This window comes from Octodon degus, unplaced genomic scaffold (genome assembly GCF_000260255.1).
Source record: "Octodon degus isolate 3935 unplaced genomic scaffold, OctDeg1.0 scaffold00085, whole genome shotgun sequence".
Lineage (NCBI taxonomy): Eukaryota > Metazoa > Chordata > Mammalia > Rodentia > Octodontidae > Octodon > Octodon degus.
The window spans coordinates 1,856,490-1,879,461 of NW_004524661.1; the positions used below are offsets into that span (position 1 = coordinate 1,856,490).

Genomic DNA, 22,972 nt, shown 5'->3' on the forward strand with positions numbered 1-22,972 from the left:
AGAGGGATAAAAATAAATAAATAAATAAATAAATAGGCTGGGGAAATGGTTCAGTAGAATAAGCACCTCCCTGGCAAGCACAAGGGTCTGAGTTCAATCCCCGGTTCCACCAAAAAATAAAAATAAAATAAAATAATAACAAAAAAATTAAAGGGGGGTGGCATGGCTGAGGATGTAGCTCTGGGTGAAGGCCCTGGGTTTAGTTACACAGACACACACACTAACACAGAACAATGAGGTTTGAAGGAGTGGTTGCCATAGAGTCACGCAGAGAGCCAGGACAACCCAGGAAGTCCACGGCCAGAAGCCTCTGCTGTTACCCAGGAATCAGGTTTGAGAAATCTGATGGAGCTTAACAACACAGATTGCGCAGGTGCAAAGGGGACTCGTTTTTATTACAAAATGATTTAGGCCAAATATCAGAGGACTACTCTTATACCAAGTGAGGGGGAAGGAAACTGAGAATGGGGGGACAGTATGGTGATGGTGGTGGCCATGCCTGATCTTGCCTTCTTGTTCATAAGCCAAAAATAAGAAGCCAGTCCTTGGCCCTTTCCTGGAGGTCTGTCTCAGGTAGCCAGCATGTCCTCCTTTCTCCGACAACCACTGACACTTGCTTCCCAAATGCAGCCACAGCCCAGCCGCCCTTATCGCCTTCCAGGGAGTCTTTATCAGTGGGCTCTTCTGCCCTGTCTCCTGAAAGGTTCGAGCTTCCCCACCGCTGCAGTCATTATAGCATGCCTGTGCCTTCCCGCCCCCTTTATGGTTGTCAAATTGATTTCACCACTGCGATACCTATGGCTCCCAATGAAACTTAATTAAAAATACCATTTAATCACAAAGTAACAAAGGCAAACTGGATAAACGGCATTACCACTTCAGCACATTTTAATCCACACTGCTTCACTCCAACTGGATCTGTCTGAATGAAAATTGCCTTTTCAAATCAGAATCCCCTTGTCTTCATGTGCTTGCCTCTGACAGATCTCCAAAACAAACAGTATTTAGCATGGCACAGATCCAAATGTATGCAATTTGCCCCGTGGTAAAATCAGCCTTAACTAGAGCAAAATAAATAAATAAATAAATAAATAAATAAATAAATAAATAAATAAATAGCTAGCTAGCTAGCTAGCTGCATTTGAAAATACCTGCCCTGGAAACATCACACTCTTCCACCGAGTACGGGGCATCCATTAAGCAGAGCCTATGGAATCTCATATCTAGCATCCCTCGATTCAGTGAGTGATGGATTTAGAAGCTTATTACTAAAATTGTGTCGCACATGATGCCATGATCCTGCTCTTTGCTGTCTGGAAAGGTCTCCCGAGCTGCAGGGTGCTGGTGAGAGCGAGGAGTAGATGTGGCGTGGCGGGTAGGTGCCGCTCAGCATGAATTCTGCAAACACAGAGGGGTGTGGGGTCCCCTGTCGGATAGGGGCTCCTTTGGATCAAGTCCTCCACTTCCTTAGGTAGTAGCCAGGACAATGGCCAAAAGCTTAAAAACATGCTTCAGTTCTCCGTGCTTTCCCTGTGTACAGCCTGAGTCCTACAGTTGGTGAAGGAGAACCTAAACACTGCTTACTCTGCTCTGCTCTCCAGCTGCCTCCCAGGGCTCCTCCTTACTCTCTCCTCCTGAGCCATCATGGCTCCTTTGCTTCCTTGAGCACTTCCGTGCCCCAGGGCCTCTGCACTAGGTGTCCACTCTGAAAACTTACCAACTCATTTCCTACCGTTTACCTGGCTGGCCTACCGCCCTTCCTCAGCTATTTGGCACACACACTAATTCCTCTAACTTCCAGCCCAGCACCTAGGGACTTTCTGGAATGATCTTCCCCTTTATTTGCTGGCTTACAGCTTGTCTATTGCCTACAGCATTAAATTCCTACTGCTACCAGTACATATCCCTGGCCCTACAGGAGCCTGGGAGCCCCTGGAAGGCAGAGATTTGTCCCTAGATCCCAGGGGTCACCACAGTGCTAAAGGAAGGTCAGTTGTACCTAGGTACCAAAGGATCTCTCAGATCACTTTTCTCAAGATAGCAGGGACCCGATGACCAGAGCAGCCTGCACAAAAGCAGGCAGGGGTTAGAGATGACAAAATGTAGTTCAGGGCGGTCTTCCCCTCTCCTCTTCTGTACTCATCCCAACAGCTGTTGGCGGCCTCTGGGCCCGTGTTCCCAGGAGAGTCCTGCCCAGCTCACTAGGGGAACCAGGTCTTCCTGTGGCCTGTAGCCCATGAGCTGGCGGTCAGCTGCCTTTTGGTGTCTCCTGCCTTCCGTCCTCCTAGGCACATGAAGCCTCCCCAGGGAGCATGTGACCTTCAGGCACACTGAATTCATGATCACCAAAAGCCACCATTTCTTCTGAAAAATGTGACCTCATCTCTCCGTTTCTTTTAAGCGAGAGACTTCTCCAGTTCCACTGTCCACCAGCTGGCTGTATGTGAAAATTCCCTCCATCTACCTGAGCCCCGTCCATACCAGCAAAGCAGGTCCACTCGTGACATGCAAGGAGGAAAATTCAGAATCACGCTTGGTTTCCTGTCCTTAACATCTTTATTTTATCCGAATGTTTAATGATACAAATGGCATTTGTACAAGCAGTTCACAGTACAGTTCAGCAAGGATACACGAAGATTGGGGTGAGCACTAAACACTACTCATTTCTCCTACAGGGTGCAAGGTCTGGAAAGCTCCCAAGAGGAGATGCAACACAGGTCAGGTCCGTGGTAGGTGGTAATGGGCAGCCATGGGGTCTGCTGCAAACTGTTGAGGACCACAGCCTGCTTCTGAGCCGGAAGACAGTGCTTAGCATGTTGCTGTGCTAGGTCGGAGGTCTGGGACCACTGGCTGTTCTGAGTTCTAAAGAGAATAGAGACATTTAAATTTGATGTGAAAAATACAACAAAGAACAAACACTGTGGAAGCCAAATAGAATTCAGGGCTGCATGGCCCAGGGTAGGAGGCCCACCCTGTGACTTCTGTATGCCACACTGCCCTTACCTGCATTATTTTATTTAACCTGGCCATACCCTGAGAGGTAGTGTGTCTTGTCTCCTTCACTGATGAGGAAACTGAGGCTCGGAGACATGAAAGAAAAATTTAAGGCCTGAGAAACTTGAGTCTCAGCAGAATAAAACCTAACCACGTTGTGAACTTGACTTTCCTGCAGCCAGTGATACTCTGATGGCAGAAAAGAGTGCACCAGGTGTGTGTCTCCACACAAAAGTCCCAGCTTCTCACCAATGACGAGAGAAGGCAGTGGGCTGAGAACAGGGGCTAAGGATTCTCACACATCCTGGGGACACCAAATGGCAGAAGCAGACAGCGAGAGTAACGGTATCATGAGACAAACCAGTATAGGCGGGGAGGAAGGGCAACGTGTCCACTTCCAGCTCAGTACTGGCACACAGAAGTGCCTGATTCACTGGTGACTAAACTCTGGGCCAGAAAGTATCCTAAGTATGCAGCTGAATCACTTCATCTTCATCGAGGGGAGTGCTTCCTTTAGCACACTGACGAGGAAACTGAGGCACAGTAACTTGCTAAGATCACATGGTTCCTAGGCATCCCAGGCCAGGCACTCAGAAACTGGAGCCTTGCTTCTGTCTCCACTCTGCATGGACTTCCTGGCTCCTGTGTCATCGGAAAGGGGCACTGGGGCTCTTCCAACCTCATTGCCACCTGTCATTCTCTAAGGGGGGAATTACAGAAGAGCTGTCCCATGCTGGCAGTAGTATAAGCTGGGTGAGGGCTCTGTCCCTATCACTAGATTAGGGACACTCCTTGCAGGCAGGCTATCAGCTGTTTTGTTAGCACCTCCCCATTCCTGGGCGCAAGGTACCCAGGGCAGGCTTCTACTGAGCTCCATCCGAGAAGGGAAAGAGGCTACTTCTCTTCAGGAAGTCACTGCTCTAATCACCTTCCCTTATGGGAACAGCAGCAGCTATGGAAAAGGGAATGTCTGCTCTCCAACTTTTTAAGAGACATCTCATCTGAGAGGACTTTCTAATGACAATCATGTCCCCCAGCTGCACTGTCCACTGGAGTAGTTACTGGCCACGTGTGGCTGTTAAACACTTGAATGAGGTCAGGTTATGTGAGGAAACGAACTTTTAATTAAAATTAAAATTGGATTTCAATTAGAGTAGCCACAGCTAGCTGGGGACACCACATCGGTTGCCAGAGGTCCTGCAAGACACAGTGGGAGCTGGGACAATACCTCCAAGCTCTGCCATACCCATTACTGGGTCCACTCTGCCTCTGAGGAGGCTGATGTGAGGGCAAAGAAGTGAGGCTTTCTCCTAGGCTGGGCCCCTGGAGGCTGAAGGGCTTCCATGAATTACTTTGAGCGGGTAACATTTGTGGGGAGAGTTCCTAAATCAGACTACAACACTGTGTCATCTTTCAACTTTTAATACTCGTGGGCACCATACCCGAGCTGTTTTGACCTGGGACCCAGGTACAAGCTAAGGGCTAACTGAAGTCTACAGTGCCCTAGGCCAAGCCCATGGAGAGAATGGAGAAAAAAGAGCCAGAGGGCTTTCCCTCTCCACCTAAGACTTGCGCTCCTTTTGGGGTTCTGTTTCCAGAAGCTGACCTCCGAGTTCTGAAACAACATCTGTGAGATCGAAGGGCAGAGGCATCGAGGGATCATCCTGCTCCCAGTAGGGCTGACACTCTGGTTTCTGATCCCATGGCAAAGATCGGGCAATTCGGGTCTGGCATCTGCAAGCATAAGAACAGGCAATTAATCCACTGGGGAAATGTCTAGAAGAGCCAAGCTCATGGAAAACATAAAGACCAGCACTGAAAAATGCTTCCCAAATAGCCTTCTCTGTTGAAGGTCATGATGACAACGGGAAGAGCCAGTGCAAGGAAGAAAGCAGAGGTTTGTAAGAAGGAAGAACTGCTCCTTATCGTGCTGGGAGGTTTTTTTTTTTTTTTTTTTTTTTTTCTTTCTTTCTTTCTTTTCAATTCCCAGGTTTATATTATCTCAAGTGACTTCAAAAAAGCCAATCATCAGGGAAATTCAGTTACTCTGCCTTTAAAATGGTGAATTATTTTTTTCATTATCTCAACTGTTATTTAAAGTGTGTGATTAAGCCATTATCAGATTTAAATGTTTGTGGGATTTCGATGTATTACTAGATTACTGGGAAAGATTAAATTGAATTTACTGCATTAAAACGTCCAAGAATAGATTAAACAATATTACAGACTGGGATTGACTTTGGAGATCCTGGAGATTTACAAGTGTCCCAGCTTGCTGTGCTCAGGAAAAGGCACTCCAAGGAGAGCCCGGTTTATAAGGATATATGCAAATAGAGGTTAATAATCATTTCCGCTGATGAATAGGTGGGGGAAACTTCCACAAAATTAAATTAAGAGGCTAGTAGGAGTTAGTCCCTAAGGAAAACACTTAAATCATGGTTTTTATTAAATGGATTATTCATCAATAGTAGAAAAATTAATTATCATACACAGCTAAATTACAGCCTCATAGGAAAAAAGTTGGGAAAACAGATCATACCTTGGCAGAATCTACCTCTCAGAGTCTAGCTTAAAATTGAACTGGGAAAGTTCAGTGGTTTTAGCTTTATTTATCTTAACAATGAGAACTGGCAAAAAGGAAACAAATTGCAACAAGGAATGAATAATTTCTTTACTCTCTGGGAGAGAGCACAGGGCAGTCCAAGTGTGTAAGTGTGTCTACCCAAACCCAACGCCACAACCACACTAGGAGGGGCCACGGAGCTGCCCCGCCCCTGGCCTTTTCTGAATCTTGCTCTGAGTCAACTAAAAAGTGGTCCTAACCACTCTTCATCCTGTGACTGTATAGGAATGACTACGAAGGGATCAAAGAATGGGATGGCCTAGCCTCACTCAAGTCTGATGGTACGGAAGGTTCCAAACTAAAAGACATCACCTTCTCTGGGGAATTATTAATGGTGAGGGGATCCTCAGGGGAAAACATACTTCAACTTTACACCTATTTTCACATGTGGTTAATTGCTATACCGGCATCCTCTGCACTCAATCCATCGTACATTACACAGAACATTCCAATATATCTTCAGCTCGCCGCATCAGGCCCTGATAATAGCGTCTGTTAACATGCACTAAGTACTATTATGTAGCACATCACTTCATAAATAATAAGATTAGCTGACCTCGGGGCCTCAAGAAGAGTAATGTGTTTAAATGTTCTCATTATTTATTTAAAACAAGAATTAAAGCAACAGAAGCTGCTTCTGACAATCCTCTTAGCATAAATATTAAACTGTTTGTGCTGATAAGCACGCACGCACTCAGGGACAGAGGGCGAGTTCTGCAGACTACTTCCAATAGGTGTTGGGGACCACATCGGGTGCCGGCCTGGCTCAGGACGCATCTCCATGGTTCTTGTGACAGTCTCTAAATCACTTGAAAGAGATGAAGGGGAAATTAATATTCAAGAGAAGCTGCAACTAATTACAAAAGAACTATGCAAAGCTTTTTAAACTGTGCTTTCTCTCTGCCTCAGAACTGTAGAGTGATGCTCAATTTACTGCTAGGGAAAATTATTCCAAATTGAGCATTTCAATCTCACAGTGGATAAATTATCCGTGCACACATTATCCTGCTTGGCAGATTAAAGGGCTATGATAAGTGTCGATCCACCTAGAATATCATAAGGTGTGCAAAAAGTCAATAGAGGTGCTTTTTCACCTGTCAAATGGTTTTGCCTCCTCACTTTGAGAAAGTATTTAAAATATCAAAACCTGCAGCAGAGGTGTGCTTGTGCCATGTTGCACAGCCTTCCCAAAGCTACTGGCTTTGCTTTGGGAAAAGCCGTTCCCCCGCTGTGTACCCCATTCTTTGCATAAAAGGGTGGCTGGGGTGTGGGCTGCCTCCACCCATGTAGGCCCTGGCTGTACATCTTTCTGCCTCCATCTGGGCTGGAATGGAAACCCTTTGTTGGTTTTCTTCAGGGTAATTTCACAATTCTTTTAAAGTTTTTCCTTTAATGCCCAGTGTGCCAATTTCCTAATGGCAGTGAAAGGGTCCAGCAGAGGGCTCACTGTTTGAGGTGATTTATTTATTTACTTATGGGAAAGCACATATAGCCCAATTTGGACGATGCTATCTAGTTCAGAATCATGGAACACTGTGGACCGGCACAAGAAAAGGTTGAGGATGACATGAAGGAAGGACTCTCTTTAGGTTTTGGTTTCACCTGTCAAACCACTTGTTCTATCTTCTTGGATCGCAATGACCTGACATGGGAAACTAGATCGATTATAGGCTGTGTGTTCTCTGGAATCCTGGAAGGACAAGACATCTAGGGAAAGATTTTTTTTTTTACCTTATAGAGCTTTTGCTTCTTGTCTATCAAGCAGGTATAATAATAATGATGATGCCCATAGTACAGTAGATCCCCTTATTTCATGGTTTTATGTTTTTAGTTATCCATAACCAAACATGGTCTGAAAATATTGAATGGAAAATTTTAGGAGTAAACACTATGCCAGTTTTAAATTGTGTGCTGTTTTGAGTGGTACAATGAGCTCTTGTGCCATCCAGTTTTGTCATAAATAGCATGTGAGTCACTCCTTTGTCCAGTGCTACCCACCCAGGGTCATCCTAGTTTCATGATCCAAAGTCACTTGAGGTAGATGATCATCCTATTGATGCTATTTTAGAAGGTCACCAAGAGCCTCACGTTGACTGCAGTAGGAATTTGTTGTCTTGTATTTTTCCCCTCCATACCCTCCAGTAGGATTCCAGCTTTCCTGTGGGAGATCCATGCTTAGCCATGTAGTCGGGATCCACATCTAAGGCCAGGGGAAAGCCAGGCCTGGCAGAAGCTAAGAATATCCCTCTTTTCAAGCCACAGTCATTGTTTCTACCATGCAGGGGCAGGGGTCTGGATGACACAGCAGAACAGCTGTATCAGGCCTTATTGCCTGAGTTAGGCTTTTCTGTCACTCACAACCTGAAGAATCCTAGTTGATATGCCTGTCATGCCTCTTATCTCTCCATTATTTTAATAACACCCATGGCCATGGCCCTGCCATACATCTGGTGCACTGCCCAGTGTAATATGTGAAGAATACCTGATTCTGAGCAAGAAAACACTGGCCTTTGTCTTCAGTTCAAATTGTATTTGGGGGGCTGGAGAGATGGCTCAGTGGTCTAAAGCACCTACTTGAAACAAGCTTGGCAAAGCACAGGGACTGCGGTTCGATCCCCCAGCACCACATGCCAGCCAGCCCGCCCCCTGGTGGGCTGAGCTGGCCACACACACACACACAATAAATAAAAATAAATAATTAAAAAAAATGATTTAAAAAAAAATTGTATTTGGAGTTAATTGAAAGGCCAAGGGAATGCCAATGTCACCCTCAGTGGCCTTTGGAGGAAATAAACCTGTTTTCATATCCAGCTAAGGGCTCTTTCTAAAAAGTGTTGAAGAGTCCCTGACTTGACATCATTCTCCAGCCTTACTGATCCCAGCTAAACAGTAAAGAAGTTACAGCTTCCCCTTTTCACCTTGTCTTCATTACTATTCTAAAGAGAAACCTGAAGTTTTGGATGCTTCTAGGATTAGCCAATAAACCTGGATCTAATTGGGAAATGCTGTCCCTTTCATGAAGTACTTCCTTTCCAAATGTGTATTATTTCAATTCAAAGGACTCCATCAACCTCCCCTGAAAATGTTTACTACTTAGGACTGGTTCTCCTTGAATAACCTAGTGACAGAATGGGAAGTGACTGAGAGGTGTCAGCCTGGCTGGTCTGTTAGCAGATTGTCCAGAGGTCCCACCAGCCTCCACCCCAAGGTGTAACTCATACAGGGCCTCTCTGCCCACTGATTTCCCCCAGGGCTGCACTTACATTTGGATGATCAAGATTGCAGCCACATTAGTGGACACTGGTCGCCATGCTAAAATTAACCACTTTAGCTAAAGTGTGTGTTAATTATGGGTATGCAAGCAGTCAATAAAAGGTTAATGCAAAAGTCAAAGGATAAATTTCTTCCCTTATTGCATCACTTCACAGACTAAATGACTAACATTATACTTTGTGTTTTTAATCAATAGGTTTTACAGTAATGTGCTGGTCATTGATTTTAAGAAAACATATATGGTCTTCTTCCTTGTCCCTAAATTTTGCAACAGATAAAGAAGGACAGGTAACATTTCCATGACTCTTGAGGCAATGATAATGATTTCAGGAGAAATGGTCTGTGCTAATAGATTCACTGGGTTAAACACGCTCAGAAAACTCTGTCTGTCTGTCTGTCTGTCTGTCTGTCTGTCTCTCTCTCTGTCTCTGTATATGTGTAATACAAGCTAGAACTTCATGGAGAAATATTACCAAGGTCAAGGAAAAAGAACCCTAAAGAGAGATTTCCTTACTGATGAAGAAAAGAGTAACTTCCAATAAAAATAACAATTATATTTTGTACATTGTTCAAGTGTCCCAAAGAATTTTAACATACAACACCATTTTGTTTGACTTGCTCAGTGACACGGGAGAGATGGCTGAGGCTGGTGTTTGAATCCCTTTTATGCATGAGGATGGCCTTATGTGAGGTTCATCCAAAAGTCAGGGACAGCGAGGGTGGGGCCAGACCCTGGACGGCCGGCTGGCTGCCTTTCCATTTCATTCCATCTTTTCATGGATTTCCATTTGGATTAAAATAGATCTTGTCCACTGACTATTTATCTGGTCATGCCAAATTCAGATCTTTAAGAGATTCTACACAACTTTAGGACAAACAAAATGTTTTTATTTCTAGAAGGGTTATTATTGTGGCAAATGACTGATAAAACCTTTCTTTTTTTCAGTCTAATGACTTTGAGATCTTGTGTTTATTATCTATAGAAATAAAAGATAACTGTTTATCTTTTAAGGCTTCTTTGTATGACCTTGAGAAAAATATCTCAGTCTTTCAGTTTCTTCAGCTGTGACATGAACTTCATGCTCTTCTGCTTCCCCGGATTATGTGAAGATCAACTAATGTATATAAAAGGCTTGCAAAATATGCAAAGTGCCACGTGAAGATGTGGTTGCATATGTGCCTTTCCTTACTTTTAGAAACACCGCTGATCATGTAATATTAGTCAGGGGCTTATAAATAAAAAGGAAATGCCACTCTTGTAAAGGTGAGCGCAGTTAAACCAAGAGCTGCATCAGAAAATATCCAATGACCGAAAGGTGTATGCATATATATATATAAATTTTTTAAATTTTTTTATTTTTATATTTTAGGGAAGGGTCTACAGGGTGTTCAGGGTCTCACTACTAGATCGGACTCATAATGATCCATCTGTTTACAGCCTTCCAAGAGCTGGGATTACAGGAGTGCTACCATGTCCAGTCTCAATTGCTGTCTCTGTGTGCCCTTGGGGGTCAGGCCCGGGGATTAAACCTCTGGCCCCGGTGCCTGCTTGCAGGTGCTTCAATCCGCTGAGCTATTTGGCTGGCCCAAAAAGTACATTATTTAAGTCAGACATTTTTTAGGATATCAGCCACAGCAGAACACATTCTTTCAAAAATAGCACAAAGCCAGTCTCAAGGCTGAAGAGGTCTCCGGTAGAAAACACTGGGGTAACATCATACCTACACCACCCCATAAAACCAAAGTGCCACAATCAGCATAAATAAAGGTAGGAAATGATGTAAAAGGAGTGCCAACTCCTTCCAACCTCATGCTTTGGAGGGAGGAGCAAAAGACCAGTATGGCACCCAAATGCTTTCTGCTCAACTTGGCTGCTCTGCGCCACTTAAATTAGATATGAATGTGCCACACAGCGTGATTCCAGCACTTAAGGATATGTATCTTTTCACATACCATAGTTATCTAAATCCCAACAGTACTTTATGTGTAATCTAAGGGATTTTCAGTGTAATCTTGAGTCTCCATGTTGTCTGCCTTAAACACATCACTTCAGATCTAACCTCGAAGAGCTGTTCTGTTGTATGGCTTTTCAAACTCCCTATTATGCTTTGCTCTGAATAATCTATTTTAGTCACTGATGAGAAGAATCTGCAGTCCAGTTTATAATGATCTTACCTGCATCTTCTGAAAAAAGGCAAATGAGTTAATGTATACTTTATCTTCCTGGACTTTTAATACTGCTACTATGGTATTATGAAAGATTAAAAATAAATAGTCACTCTATTTGTGTTGTGTTTCTTTTTCTTTCTTTTTTAGAGACAAGGTCTTGTTACATAGTCCAGGTTGGTCTTTAACTTGCAATACTGCCCAGGCTACCCTGATCATGACTCATGATCCTCCCTGCTTCAGCCTCCCAAGTGCACAGATTACAAGCACAGGCCACCACACCCGGCATACAGACACCTTGCATTTTACTTTGACAAATGTAGTTTTATAAAATCTGCTTGACAAATTTGTATAACTTAGTTTACTTAATTCAGAACAACTTAGCAAAACCAATTCCTAAGTGGGTTTCAACAAGGAACGTTCACTCTCTCTTTGAAAAATTTTTAATCTCTTATTACCTTTGTCCCCTATGTTAACATTTTCAGATCAGTAAAGCCAACACTCCTCAGAGAGTAAGGAATAACTTGTCCATAAGTCAGCCTTTTTCTGGGGGGGGATCAACACACATTTTTACCAAGTAGTACTTTTAAACCATGACCCTTGAGAAGCTGGGCTTAACTTCTAGTCACACACAAATTTACTTTTGATCCTCATACTTCAGTGAGAAGTCCAGTATGAGGTAACTATTTCAGAACTTTACATATAAGTACCAAATACACTAACAATGCTTTTGAACACCAAGATAAGGCCACTGAGCCACACAGATAATGGAACATTTTCCAAGAAACTATTATGCTATGCAGCATGGATAACCCTGCTGCCTGGACCTTGGGTGGCAAAGCTATCGATAGAGGACTTACTATATTGTCCTGTTCATGCTAAGAAGGAAATCCTAAAGGTGAAGCCAAGTCCCTGTATTTAGCTTGTATTCTCCACATTTGCTGAAACTCAAAAGGCACTTCCTAAATAAACAATGGTTGTCATAGTTTGCAATCTTATCCTTAGCAACTGTATGACCTATAATAATTTTTCTGAACTATTTCAAGGGTTTGGTGTTACTGTTGTTGTTTTAGACAAGAAAGAGTATTTAGAATTTAAATTTTGAATCCTGAGGAGAGATATCCTTTGATCAGCACTTCCTGTCCTCCTGGGGTATGGAACAGAGCTCCTTTCCACTCTGAATCACCACTGAGTTCCTTCGGCACATGGCAAAGGCTCTACCAAGAAGCAAGGATGCAATGGACAGAAGGTGCTTATTTGGTATTTTTAGGTCAGGAGATGAAGAGAATGGGGTGCAAGGGCATTTTGCTGGTATGAAAGTCAGGGGCACTTTTTGATCATGGCATGGCTCAGATCCATCTCCACTGTCGCTTTAGGAGTCTGGCGAAGGCCAGGTCCTTTTCCGTTCTAGGCCTCGCACATCGTGCTGCCCCTGCCAAGACTCCTCCCTCATCAGATGATTCTACGGTGTGGTCCTCACATCATTCCTTCACTCTGTCACTCGGCATCTGCCTTTAGAGGTTTATCAGACCTACTGTTGCCATGGGAGATACTGGAAAGTTATTCTGTCTCATGCCCTTGCTCCTCCAACGTCATCTCTCACACAAAAGGAATACCAGTAATAATAATAATAATAATAATAATAATAATAATAATAATAATAATAAAAGTAAAGATAGTCAATAGCAAATATTGAGTGCCCTGTGAATATATTTTTTAAATGTTTACCTTTAAAATGTGGAAATGGACCCAGAAGTTTACCCTTTCTTGTAAGTTTTCACAGCCAGACAAGAGACAAAGACAGGCTTTGGAATCACTGGATTCCAAATCTCAAGTTCTTTGTATTATTTCAGAACATAAATAAAAGGAAAGTCACTTAGCCCTTGCTAAAAAATGTGTTGCCAAAGGCACTCAGCCTCTCAGTGGAGGATCCTAAGAATTTTAGTTTCCCTAAGTGACTCCGAGGATCAGGAGTTGGAAAAAACTACCATTTTAACCTTTCCATAGGTCCACAAAGATGTCAAGCACGACACGGTGGTGGGGACACAAGGGTACCTTTTGGATCTATAAAGAATTAACACTAGACTCATCTGCATTTCACAGGAAATCAGAGCAGCAGCATCTTTTGTAGATATGCAACTTGGCCCAGCAAGCAGGCGACTGGTGACCTCCCAGGGTCCAGTGCATTAACAGGTCTTCTGAAGTCCTTCCTACTTAAAGACTCACTCAGGCCCCAGGAACCATTGAATATGGGAGACTGCTTGGCCCACCACTGGGGTGTAAATCCAGGAGGTTGAGAATAATTTTATCCCCAGGTTCATTTGTTGGCTTGTCAGTTACATAATGCGAGTGATGAATGGGCTACCTTGACAGCTGAACATTTAGGAGCTGCTGACCTTTGATCTCTGGTCACATGATAGGGTCACCTGAAACTTGCATGACTTCTACCTGCCCAAGGGTAACAATATAAAGGTCAAATGGGCTGGCTGATTATATGTATTGAGTCTGAGGTAGCTTGGTTGGAAGCTTTAAGAGAGGCCGGGTTGGGTTGCCCAGCACACAAAGCTATGGAACCACTGCAGAAATGCGCTCAACAAAAGATATACAATTTCAAAGCAGTCTAGAGTAACTTTCCTTGCAAGGGAATAGAAAGAACTCATTATTTTTAAAGGGCAACAATGAAAACAAACACTTTGCAAGAAAATATACTCTGCCAGTGACTCAGCCATGGGAGGGAAGGCATACAGGCGCATGACTTAATGAGTGATATTAATGCTATACCTGCAACATGGCAGAAGGTCCAATTGGAGGCAATTACTGCAACAAAATCCCCACCAGGCAGTACCAAGCCCGTCTTTCAGTCACAGAATACGGTGTCTCTGCTGTCCTCTGTCAGCACGGTACTCCACAAAGGACCATGATTGATAAAAGATAACCCTTGCCAAATTTCATGACTTCCCTGTTGCTTGAAACTCCAATAACGCTTGCATGGGACAGTCTCAAACTTCAGAAAGATCCCACAAAAACTTATGATGAGACATTCAAGGCTGCTGTGGGTTTTAGAGGCACTAGAACAGCTTTTGAAAAACACATCTTGCAAAGCTGAAGATTTCTTGCCTTTTGACTATCTGGTTAAATTCCATTTATTCAGATTCAGATAATGGTAGTCACATGGACAACACAGATAGTTCCAAAAATACAAACAAAACTCCAATGTCATTGATTCTCAGAACGTAGATACTTCAAGATCAGTAGAAGAAGCAGACATTACAGAAAAATCTGATTTATACAAAGAGCCCATTTTTCTACAAAGGATTTTCCCCTGCAAAGTCCGAGACTGACAGACAGACTGCCACTGGCACATAATCCATTTGTACTCCTGAGAGATGACCAAAGCAAAGGACAATGGCTTGCAGAATAAAAGGCCAGCTGTTCTGCCTTCGGGATGCTCATTTGAGTTGTAAGCTGTGAAATAAATGTGAGTTGATGGGTCCCCCATCTGCTTACCTCTTAGTCTATTTCCACTGCTCTGCTGTTCATAGAAATACTTTTGTGCAACCTGCTTAATTGGTATTTAGGTGCCAAGAAATCTGTCCCCAGTTTACTGTGACCTATTTGAAATTTGAGGCTACTTGGGCCCTCACTTCTCTCCCCTTCCTTAAGAGCATTCATCGAAAGGTCAGTAGCACTTACCATAGACAACTCAATGGCATCCACTACCAAATACTGTGAGGCCATTCACATTTGGTGCTGGAGAGAAGACAGTGGGCTGAAACAAGAATGGCAGTTATCCAGGGCATGTTGGTCTTCTGGGGGACTTATGCTTTGTCCTGATTCAACAGGTGAGTGAGTATAAGTTGGAATTCTTACACAATGCCCCATAGGATTCACGCTTTCCCCATCCTGGGTTCTCTCGTGCACTCAGCTCCATTCCCACTGGTTTACTATCCTGCTGTGAACAGGCCAAGAACACTCTCAGAGATTAGTACCTGTTGGTCCTTCTAGCTGGAGCTCTTCCCCCAGATGTCCATGTGGCTCATTCCCCTACTCCAGAGGTCAGTGTATAAACAGAATCAAGTCAGGGAACCCCACTGCCACTGTGATAGCATTCCCCTTCCTCTATTTTTCTGTTACATTTAGTGCCATGTGGCACATGTATGTGTACATGTACGTGTTCCTATGTGCATATGTGGGGAGGGGGTGTCTATGCATCAGCTAGAGTGCCTGAAGGCAGGAATTTCGGTCTGTTTTGCTCATTGCTATGTCTTCCAAGCCTACAGCAGGGTTTGGCACATGGCAGCTGCAATAAATACTGTGTGAAAGCAGTCTTTGAACTGTACTACCAATGGAATGAATTTCCCTCCTGCACAATATAACAACAATAATAATATAATGATAATAATAAAAACTATAAGGCACAATAGGATGGCATGGTAGGGAGAATACTGGTCTGAGAATTCAAGACCTAGCTCTGCCACAACTGTATCCCAGGACCTTGGGCAAAAACCTTGACTTTCTGGCCATGGTTACTCAGCTCTGTACAATGAGGGGTCGGATCAGACAATGCCTTTCTTTCCATATCTAAATAAATAAGGACATTTAAATACAAATGTCATGGTTTATCTCTACTTACTTGATCTCATGTGATCCTCATGACTCGGGAAAAAAGAGGTGTTAAATTAGTTTTGGTGACCGAGAAGTGGAAGTCTTGCTCCAGGTCACACAGCTAGTGTGTCATAGGGCTGGGCTTAGATCTTGGGGCAGTCTTTAGTCTAGCATGTTTCTACTACACTGAGCTTCCTCTCTCAGCAGAAGTGAAAGTACCAGCAGTCGCTGTCATGCTTGATTCAAAAGCCATCTCTGCAGGCAAGTTCTAACACATGCTTATCCCAAGCTCCACAACTTTTAGGACATTTCGTTTCAGCCAAAGAGTCCACTGACTCTCCAAGCTGCTGTTCCATCCCAAGGTTAGGGACAAGAAACTATTTCGTTTGTTCTGAATATTTTAGGTTAGGGATACAATTATATTTTGGTGCAGCTCTTTTGCAGAAGTCCAAGCTATAGTATCTAGGTTGTGATGCCAAGCCCCCTGAACTCCGAAGATGTCCTAAATACTCCAGTCTTAAATTCAAACAAATCTGTGTTCTATACCCCTAGGAACTGAATGACAGTTTCCACAGTTAATATTTGGAAATTAACATTGTTCTTCCCTATGAGAATACTTAGGCCACTGGGTCTGGTGACGAAGAGCAATGCCACCTCCATGTTGTTTGCTAAATGCTCCCTAACATCCGCACTGATAAAGCCAGAATTTGTGAAAAAACAATTTCTGTTACTGCTTTCAGTGTCCAATCCCTCGTTTGCTTAACAAATAGGTGCTAAGCATCAGGATGTGGAGAGACAACAGCAAAGTAAACAAGGCCACAGGTTCTGTGGGGCTTGTTTGGTACAGGCAAACAGACAATGTGCTCAGTTAGAAGCTGCCAGCAAGGACTAGAAATAACAGTGGTTGAAGAAGATGAATACTTTATTTTCATTTCACATTCAAGAAATCTGGGGGCTGGGGAGATGGCTCAGTGGAATAAGTGCTTCCCTGGTAAACGCAAGGGCCTGAGTTCAACCCCTGGCTCCGTCAAAAAAAAAAAAAAAAAAAGAAAGAAAAGAAAAAAGAAATCTGAGGAGGTCACAGGAGAGCAGTTCTTCAATGCCCAGGGCCCAGGCTTTGGTTCCATAATACCCTGGCCACTGTATCTGAGTCCCAGGGAAGGAGCAGCAGAAAGGGGAAGGGTAAAATGTGATCTTTCTTCCTCTTCTTAAGGAGGACACTCAGCCATTTTCACCTTTGTTTCATTAACTGGAGTTTAGTCTCTGGGCTGCAAAGGATGGTGGGAGGTAGAGGGCCTTAGCTGGACATTTATTCCTGTCAAAACAGATTCTATGCTAAAGAAGAAAAGAGTGGGGATAGACAGAAAAGCAGTAGTTTTGCCACTAGATGTAAGCAAATAAATATTAAGGTAAATTTTGCTAGAGATAAATGCTTTAAAGCAAATCAAGGGCCGGCAAGATAGCTCAGTGGACTGAAGTGCCTGCTTAGCCAAGCTTAGGAAAACAGGTACTGCAGTTCAATCCCCAGTACCACATGCCGCGCCAGCCCCCAGGGTGGGCTGAGCCAGCCACAGAGTCAGGGTATAGTGGTAATCTCAGCATGGGGGAGGCTGAAAACAGGAAGATTACTACCAGTTCAAGCTGCGTAGTGAGACCCTGCAATAATCAAATGCATTAGAAAAAAAAAAAAAGCAAATCAAATGGGGACATGAGTAAGAGTGAATGGAAAAGCAGCACATGGGGATTTGGGAGAAGAGTGTTTAGGTGAGAAAGGATTAGGTATCCCCAAAGGACACCAACGAAGCCACTGTGGCTGGTGGAGGACACTAAGGAGATGACAGGCAGGAGATGGAGTCAGTTAAGTCCAGAGTCTTGCAAGCCACTGTGAAGAGTTTTTTTTTTTTTTTTTCCCTGAGTGAGACAGGAGATTACTGGAGGGTTTTAAGAAGAGTGATAAGATCTTTGTCTCACAATTCTGCAGAAAGCCTCTAGGAATTGGGCCATTTCATGAGAGGAAGCTTCTATACTTGACCTACACACAGAGTTTGTCTTGTGAAGCAAAATCTCTTTCTGAAGTCTCTCCTGCGCCCTCAGAGGCTCCACCTGCTCTGGGGCCAAGAGGGGGATATGGCTCTGAACCTTCTTGTCCGGATGGCTTTGATGCACTGTCCCCTTTACACTAGAACAGAAGGGAAGAAACACCACCAAAGCCTCCTGTGTCCTCAAGCCCACTGATGTGCATCTTCAGAGCTAAACTCACATCCAATTTGTGCTGTTCTTTTTCTTTTTGGTGCTGTGGATTCGAGCTAGGGAAGAAGGTAACTCTATATGCTGAGAGTCATGGAAGACTAAGCAGGTCTTCTGAGTCAGCACTGGGTGAGATTCTAAAATGACTTGGCTTGAAAGGAGTTTTTAAAAATAGAGCAGACCAAATTCTAAAATTGCCTGAGTCAAGGTTAGTGTGTGTGTGTCTGTGTGTGCGTGTGTGTGCAAGCCTATGTGGGCACATGCGTACATGTGCTTCTAGGGATGCCACCACAGAAGACAGCCTACTGCAGCCTTGGACAGGAAGGGTGAGTTACCAAAGAGCCTGCCTTAGGGCTGCAGTCTGGCCTCCAAACTTCAGGGTGACAAGAGGGATTAATTAACTAATCATCATAACCCTCACTTTGCCACCTGGGCACCTCTGAGGCACAAGCAAGCAGAGACAAGCTTGATGTATTCCTCACTGTCCTGCGCTCCCTGGGCAGTGGCGGGCGTGAAGTTTCACACTCAGCTTAAGGCTGTCGTTGCTTCACTGTCTAGGGGTGATCTCATCCTCCTTGCTCCAGCACGTGCTCGTGGGGTGACCTTGGCAAGGGCACTAAAGCAGCATTTTCTCATCTGTCAAGCTGCGACAGCCACAGAGACCCAGAGTCATGTCTGGTAAATACCGAAGTGCAGAACTGTCTGGCCACCCCCTCTCAGAGCCTCTGGCCCCAAGAAGAAGGCTTTTTCCTACATGACAAATGAGTGAGGCCACGTCCTTGCCACACCGTCTGGTGGAGACGGGGAGGAAGTGGGGTGGAGATGGAGGTGACAGTGGCTCTTTACAGGAAAGACACCCTTAGGCCCTCACTGCAGATCCCGGGTGCTTTCTCATTTGCCAAAATCCAGAAGGTCATAAGGAATCAAAGGACGACATCTGCTTGTGCAGAATGTCATTATAGAGCAGTCTGGGAACAAGAGGCCTGTTACAAGTCACCTTTCCGGCTCCTGAATGCAGGCTGATGAGTGGAGAAGAGCGGCTCCTCACTGAGCAGTACAGGAGTGGGGTCAGCTGGGAACTGGCCAGGGCTCAGCGGCAAGTCAGAGCAGCACAGTGAGGACTTGATTAGCGGCTGTGACCTGCTGCCCCCATGCCTGGCCTGCCAGGGAGCCAGGCTTCTCTGCAGACTGCTAAGTTAGAATTCATACTTTTTGGAAGAACAGTTCTGCAGTGGAGACCACCTGGGAGTTGGCCCAGACTACCTTACTGAGGCTCCATTATGCTGCCTCTGCTGTGAGGGCCAATGGCTCAGCTCAGGCAAGACTGCAAGCCCTGGCAGAGTGTGCCATTCCTGACGTCAGCTGTTCTTCCTAACTACAGACTGCCTCACAAGGACTCTAATGCCCTAAGTTACTTGCCAGAAAGTCCCTGGCTAGCACATACAAGAGCCATTAGCAAGGGCCTGCCTGTGTGTGAATGGACAGGTAGCAGCCTGGTGTTCCTTCCAAAAATGGCTCTTGCTCTGGCCTTCAACCCATGAGAGAAGGTTTAGGACTATGGGGAAACATGAGAGAAATGTGTTTTTAAATGCAACTACTACTAAGGAGATACTAATTTAAGTCACCTCTCAGAGAGATCATGCTGCTTACTGGTGTGGTGCGGAGACATGCGAGCTTTGCACCCCCTGCAGGAGGGAGGGAAGAGGAGGAAAACTTCTGTACAGTTTCACCCAGGGCTGACCATGTGCACGGGCTTCCTTGAGAGTCACACAGGAGCCAGCACAGACAGACCAGGAGCAAGCAATCGGTTCCCGATTAGCGCCCTTTTCCAGTTGGCCTCACGTAGCTGCAGGGGAGCTATGGTCACTGACACTTTAGAGAAGGATTTATAAAGTTCCTTCCCAGGAGCAAGGTCTCTGGGCAGGCAGCAAGTAAGTCTTTCAATGGTTTCTCCACATCTGGTATAGCATGAGGACGAAGGAACAGGTTCTCCTGTAAAGAATCAGACAATCTCTTCTAAAAGAGAATTCTCATTTTTCAACAAGGTAATTTTAAATAGTTATGGAACTGCCCTTAGGAGCTAACCATGTCTCCTACTACTCAGTTTCAAGGTGACATCAATGGATTTGTTCCGCATACTGTGACAAAATCAGGGGACTAGAATCCAAGTCTGGAGACCCTAAGTCCACTGTAGACTTGCTTGCTCCTTATTTCTTAAAGCTGTAATTGTTAGTAACTAACACTTTTTGAGTATCTACTGTGTTTCAGATGATACTATAAGCGCTTTACTTGTGCAATCCTAACCACCCTATGAAGTTCATGGGATTCTGGTCCCATCTTACAGATGGGAACACCGAGGCACTGAGTGGTGATATAACTTGCCCAAGTTAATCAGGCTTGTGAATGATGTGGCTAAAATTTGATCCTAGCAGTTTGGCTCCTACTGCACACCGATACCCTATAATGTTAAAGAAACATGGTCATATAGTTTCAATTCTACACTATGGAAGTATTCTTCACGGTGAAAGACAACAGTGTCCCATGCTAGTCCGTCAAAACCTCTGGATTTGTTTCTTATGGTAGTTGTCTTCTGTACCTCTGAGGAATATGTAGACTGCTATTTTCATGGATTGCCAGCTTCTGTATTATCTGCTGGCTTCCTTATTCTATGCACATCCAAAGGTGTTTGTGATGCTGAGCTTCCAAAGGCCACCCCAGGGGACCACACCACCAGCAGCCACTCCCACACTGACCATGGCTGTGTCTCTTCTGTGGCTTGCTTTCAACGACTAACTATAGTACTACAGTACAGGTGTGGCTGAGCTAATTTATTTAAAAAGCCTGGCAGCGTCCGTTTCTGTACTCGAATCTCAAGCACTGACCAACTGGTTGCTCTGCTGCACAGATGACAAGGGAAGGGCCGGAAGCACAGGGAGAAAGGCAGCCCAGCGATCCCAGGGCTACAGCTGAAGCAGGCTTTATGCCTCGCTGCGATATGACAAGTCACAGAGCAGACCAGCCACGAGTCCGCAGAAGGGCCACCTGTCTGAGCCCTGCTTAGCCCACAGAAGGCTGGAGTTTCATGTTACAAATAGGAGACGGCTGTAGTTGTTTCAAGTCGCTGGTTTTTAAATGATTTGTTATGTGCAAAAAAGTGTTTTTGGTATTTTTAGTTCCCTCATTAGCTGCCTTCACAATTTCAGACAATAAGCTAAAATTCTTTTTTTAGTGCCATGAAAAAAACCCATGAACAACAAAATATGTCACTTAAATCATTTTAAATATACAATTTTAAAAAAAATAAATAAATATACAATTTAGTGGCACTGATTGCATTCACAATGTTGCATAATCATTACCATTATCAATTTCTAAAATATTTGCATTAAACCAAACAGAAACTATCCCTATTAAGAAATAACTCCCTCTGGAAGTTCCTAGTAACCTGTAAACTACTCTGTTTCCTGAATGTGTCTATTCTGGATATTTCATACAAGTGAAATCATGTCCTTTTATGCTTGGCTTATTTTGCCTAATACAATATTTGCAAGGTTTATTCATTATCAGCATCTCACTTCTTTTATGGCTGAGTAGTACTTCATTATAGGTATAAAATATATTTATACATTCATTTATTGATGGATACTTGGATCATTTCTGTGAATAATGGCTTCAATGGATATTGCTGCAAATGTAGTTGTTTGAGTCCCTTATTTGAATTCTTTTGTGCGTATAGACTTACAAGTGGAATTGCTGGGTCATACATAATTCTATATTTGTTTTTTTGAGGAATCACCAAACTCTTCCTGAGGTGCTGTACCATTTTACATTCTCATTAGTAACGTACAAAGGCTCCAATTTCTTCATGTCCTTGTCAAAACTTGTTATTTATTGGTTTTAAAAAATTACAGGGCTGGAGAGATAGCTCAGTGGCATAAGCACCTGCCTGGCAAGCACCAGTACACACACACACACACACACACACACACACACACACACAAAAGAAGATATATTCCAGGCTAGTAAATGTGAAGTAATCACTCATTGTGGTTTTAACTAGCATTTCCTAATGATGCATCAAACATCTTTGCATGCATTTATTTGCCCTTTGTATATCTTCTTGGAAAAAATGTCAAATCTGGCCTCTTGTCCATTTTTTAATTGGGTGGTTTATCTTTTTGTTATTATTCTATGGGAGTTCTTTAAATGCTTGGGCTATTAAACTTTTATCAGATATACCATTTGCAGTACTTTCTCCCATTCTGTAAGTTGTCTTTTCACTTTTTTGGTAATGTTTTTTGATGCACAAAAGTTTTCAATTCCTGATGAAGTCCAATTTATCATTTATTTTTTCCCTCGGGGTCCATTAACTTTATGTTTTGTTTTGAGATAGGGTCTCATTACATAGTTGAGGCTGGCCTTGAACTCCCTGCAATCCTGCTGCCTCAGCCTCAGGAGTGGAAGGATAACAGGTGTGCACCACTACACCCAGCCAGGCTCCATCTACTTGCCATAGTACCTCTCAGCTTCCCCTTTTATAAGATAGAGATAAGCATGCTCAACATGAAGGACTGAGCCAATTAGCAGCAATGAATCTGAATGAAAGCAATGAGATAACCACTATCCCACACTATGGAAGAACCATTTCCACATCTCTCTGTGCCATTTTCAAGTTCAGTTACTGGTTTTCACTGAAGCCCAACCTCTACCTGACACCATTATTATGTTCAGTAGTCAGCTTTCCCACTGCAGGGCCAAAGACCTGACAGTCACAACTTGAAAGCAGACATGTTCTTGGGCTTACAGTTCCAGTCCATGATCGCTGGTTCCGAAGCAGGAACAACATGGCAGAAGAGTGTGGTGGAGCAAAGCTGCTGACTTCCCGGGGTCCAGGAGGCAGAGCAGAGGAACAGCAACAGAGAGGATGAACTCAGGGCCCAAACACACACCCAAAGGTCAGGTCTCTGGCCATATATTCACACAGAGAAGGGCACCTTACTAATCTCTAACTTCTGAGCCAATCAGGTTGACAAGCAAGCTTAACACTCATAACCAATAACCCAA

The 22,972-nt window shown here is 43.9% G+C and overlaps 1 protein-coding gene across 3 annotated transcripts in view; it reads right to left on the minus strand.

Moving 5' to 3' along the window:
- Positions 1–2,542: 2,542 nt before the first annotated feature.
- Fto (FTO, alpha-ketoglutarate dependent dioxygenase) overlaps positions 2,543–22,972 on the minus strand; it is a 442,060-nt gene continuing 421,630 nt past the window's right edge. For 2 of the 3 annotated variants that reach the window (XM_023721791.1, XM_023721790.1), the window contains 2 exons: positions 4,601–4,728; positions 2,543–2,862 (listed from right to left, as the gene is read on the minus strand). In XM_023721791.1, the coding sequence (XP_023577559.1) occupies positions 2,825–2,862; positions 4,601–4,728 (166 nt within the window). In that variant the 3' untranslated portion in view covers positions 2,543–2,824. Of the gene's footprint in view, positions 2,863–4,600; positions 4,729–22,972 lie in introns of those variants that run through there. The other variant, XR_002822291.1, reaches the window with a different exon arrangement.